Genomic DNA, 1,734 nt, shown 5'->3' with positions numbered 1-1,734 from the left:
TCTGGTGCCTTAGACTTCAAATGAGCTCAAATGCTTTCAAAGCCATCAACAGCAGTGAGTCTAGTAGAGGATTAAGCCAATAAACATAAGATTTGACCAAATATTGAAAGCTTAATCTCTGTTTTACCAAAGTCACCTGCAAATTTGATGAAGAGCCTGGATCTCACTGTAGACTTGATCAAATTGAATTCTATCTTCACCAGCTTGTAGAGCATGCTTGAAAACACCTTGGGCTAAGAGGAATTAGACCCATTTGAACTGATGAAGAAGAGATCTGTAAATTTCTCCCAGAAATAGGCACCTGAGAAAATCATGATTTCTCCCAAACGCGTCGGCAATTTGCTGCACTGATTTGATGAGCTTGAAGAGCAATAAGATAGCTAGCTTGGGCTAGAAGGGTTTGGCCTAATGTGATGTGTGCAAGGAGCTAGAGCTCCTCCACCAGTTGGGGGTACAGAGGCTAGTTAAAAAAAGAGAGAAAATTATAATTTTCTACTAATCCTAATTAGCAAAATAATTAGCAAGATAATGACCTCACAAAATAATGGATTCTAGGCATGGCTCTGATACCATGTTGAAATTAGAGCAATGTGATGAGCTATGGTGGATCAAACACTAGAATCAACATCATTAACAAAGTGATTAGTAAATAATTAAGATGTAATTAGTGAGTAATTAACAAATAGCTTAATGTAGGCATGGATAATCAATAACCAGCAAATTCTCATTAGGGCAATGTCTCAATTTATAGAGTTTACATCCAAGCATCAAATCCCACTGATTTCTCCTTGATTCACTCCACCTCTCCCAGAATATCTCCACCTCTTTTGCTTGATTCTCTCCACCTCTTCACTTTTCCCAGAATATCTCCCAGAATATCTCCACACTTCCTAAATCTTCTCATGCTACCCTTTATTCTCTCCCAGTAGATTCTTCTCACCTTTTCACAGGTTCACATTTACACATCCTCTTTTACAGCCTCTAACCAAGGGCTTGTTCCCGCACACACCCTATTCACTTGTATATTTCAACAATTCTCACGTCGAATGGTGTGTGCCAGCTTCATGTATTTACACATGATTGTGACCCGCTTTGCATGGATTGCACACAGGTTAGAATCTTCAAAAACAAGGTGACCAAAAATGCCTCCGCTGCTTCTTGGATTGCAGCCAAGGCAAGGCTTTGCATCCTCATGTCTCGGCCCCCTAAATCGTATAGTACCTCTTTGACAAGACATGCAAAAGGAGCTCTCGGGATGAGGAGGTCGACACTCTTCTGGAACCTCCGAATCTCCTTTAGAGCTGCCATGCCATTGCATTGTTTCCTCCTGGGGGCACGAGGAGGAGGGTTTCTTGCGGGTGGTCGAGGAGGACGTGCATGAGCACTCCAATGTTGTGCATGTTTACGCCGAGAGGATGATGGAGCTCCTTCACCAACTGCTGCTTTTGTTGTTGCTGCTTTCGTTGTTTCTATTGCTGCCACCTCTTCTCGTGTTGGCAACGGACCCATTCCTCGATGTATGCAAGCTCTTCCCCCCATTTGTGGAACGTATTGAGGCGATAGGAATATCAGCCCATGGCACTCCATTAGGGTCAACATCACTCCCTGTCTCTCGATCAGGGTCAGTGGTGGTGGCGGTTGGGTCAGTGGTGTCCGGATGAGGGGGAGAGGGAGGTGGAGGTGGAGGTGGTGGTGTCGGTGGAGGATGATGAGGTGATGGTGGATGCTTACGTG

General features: G+C 44.1%; 1 protein-coding gene across 1 annotated transcript; it reads right to left on the bottom strand.

The window, feature by feature from the left end:
- Positions 1 to 1,062: 1,062 nt before the first annotated feature.
- Positions 1,063 to 1,509, bottom strand: LOC147640625 (uncharacterized). The gene has a single exon (XM_086810774.1). It carries the CDS (start codon positions 1,507 to 1,509, stop codon positions 1,063 to 1,065), a length of 447 nt encoding a protein of 148 aa, XP_086666900.1.
- Positions 1,510 to 1,734: the final 225 nt, after the last annotated feature.

The sequence above is a fragment of the Cibotium barometz genome, chromosome 2, assembly GCF_041138505.1.
Source record: "Cibotium barometz isolate CiBa-2024 chromosome 2, ASM4113850v1, whole genome shotgun sequence".
NCBI lineage: Eukaryota > Viridiplantae > Streptophyta > Polypodiopsida > Cyatheales > Cibotiaceae > Cibotium > Cibotium barometz.
Note: the sequence above shows the minus strand (reverse complement) of the source record. Positions and strands in the feature narration are given on the sequence as shown.

Bases quoted from the DNA above. Each gene is read 5' to 3' on its own strand.
- LOC147640625 (XM_086810774.1), bottom strand. From the start codon at position 1,509: ATGGGTCCGTTGCCAACACGAGAAGAGGTGGCAGCAATAGAAACAACG.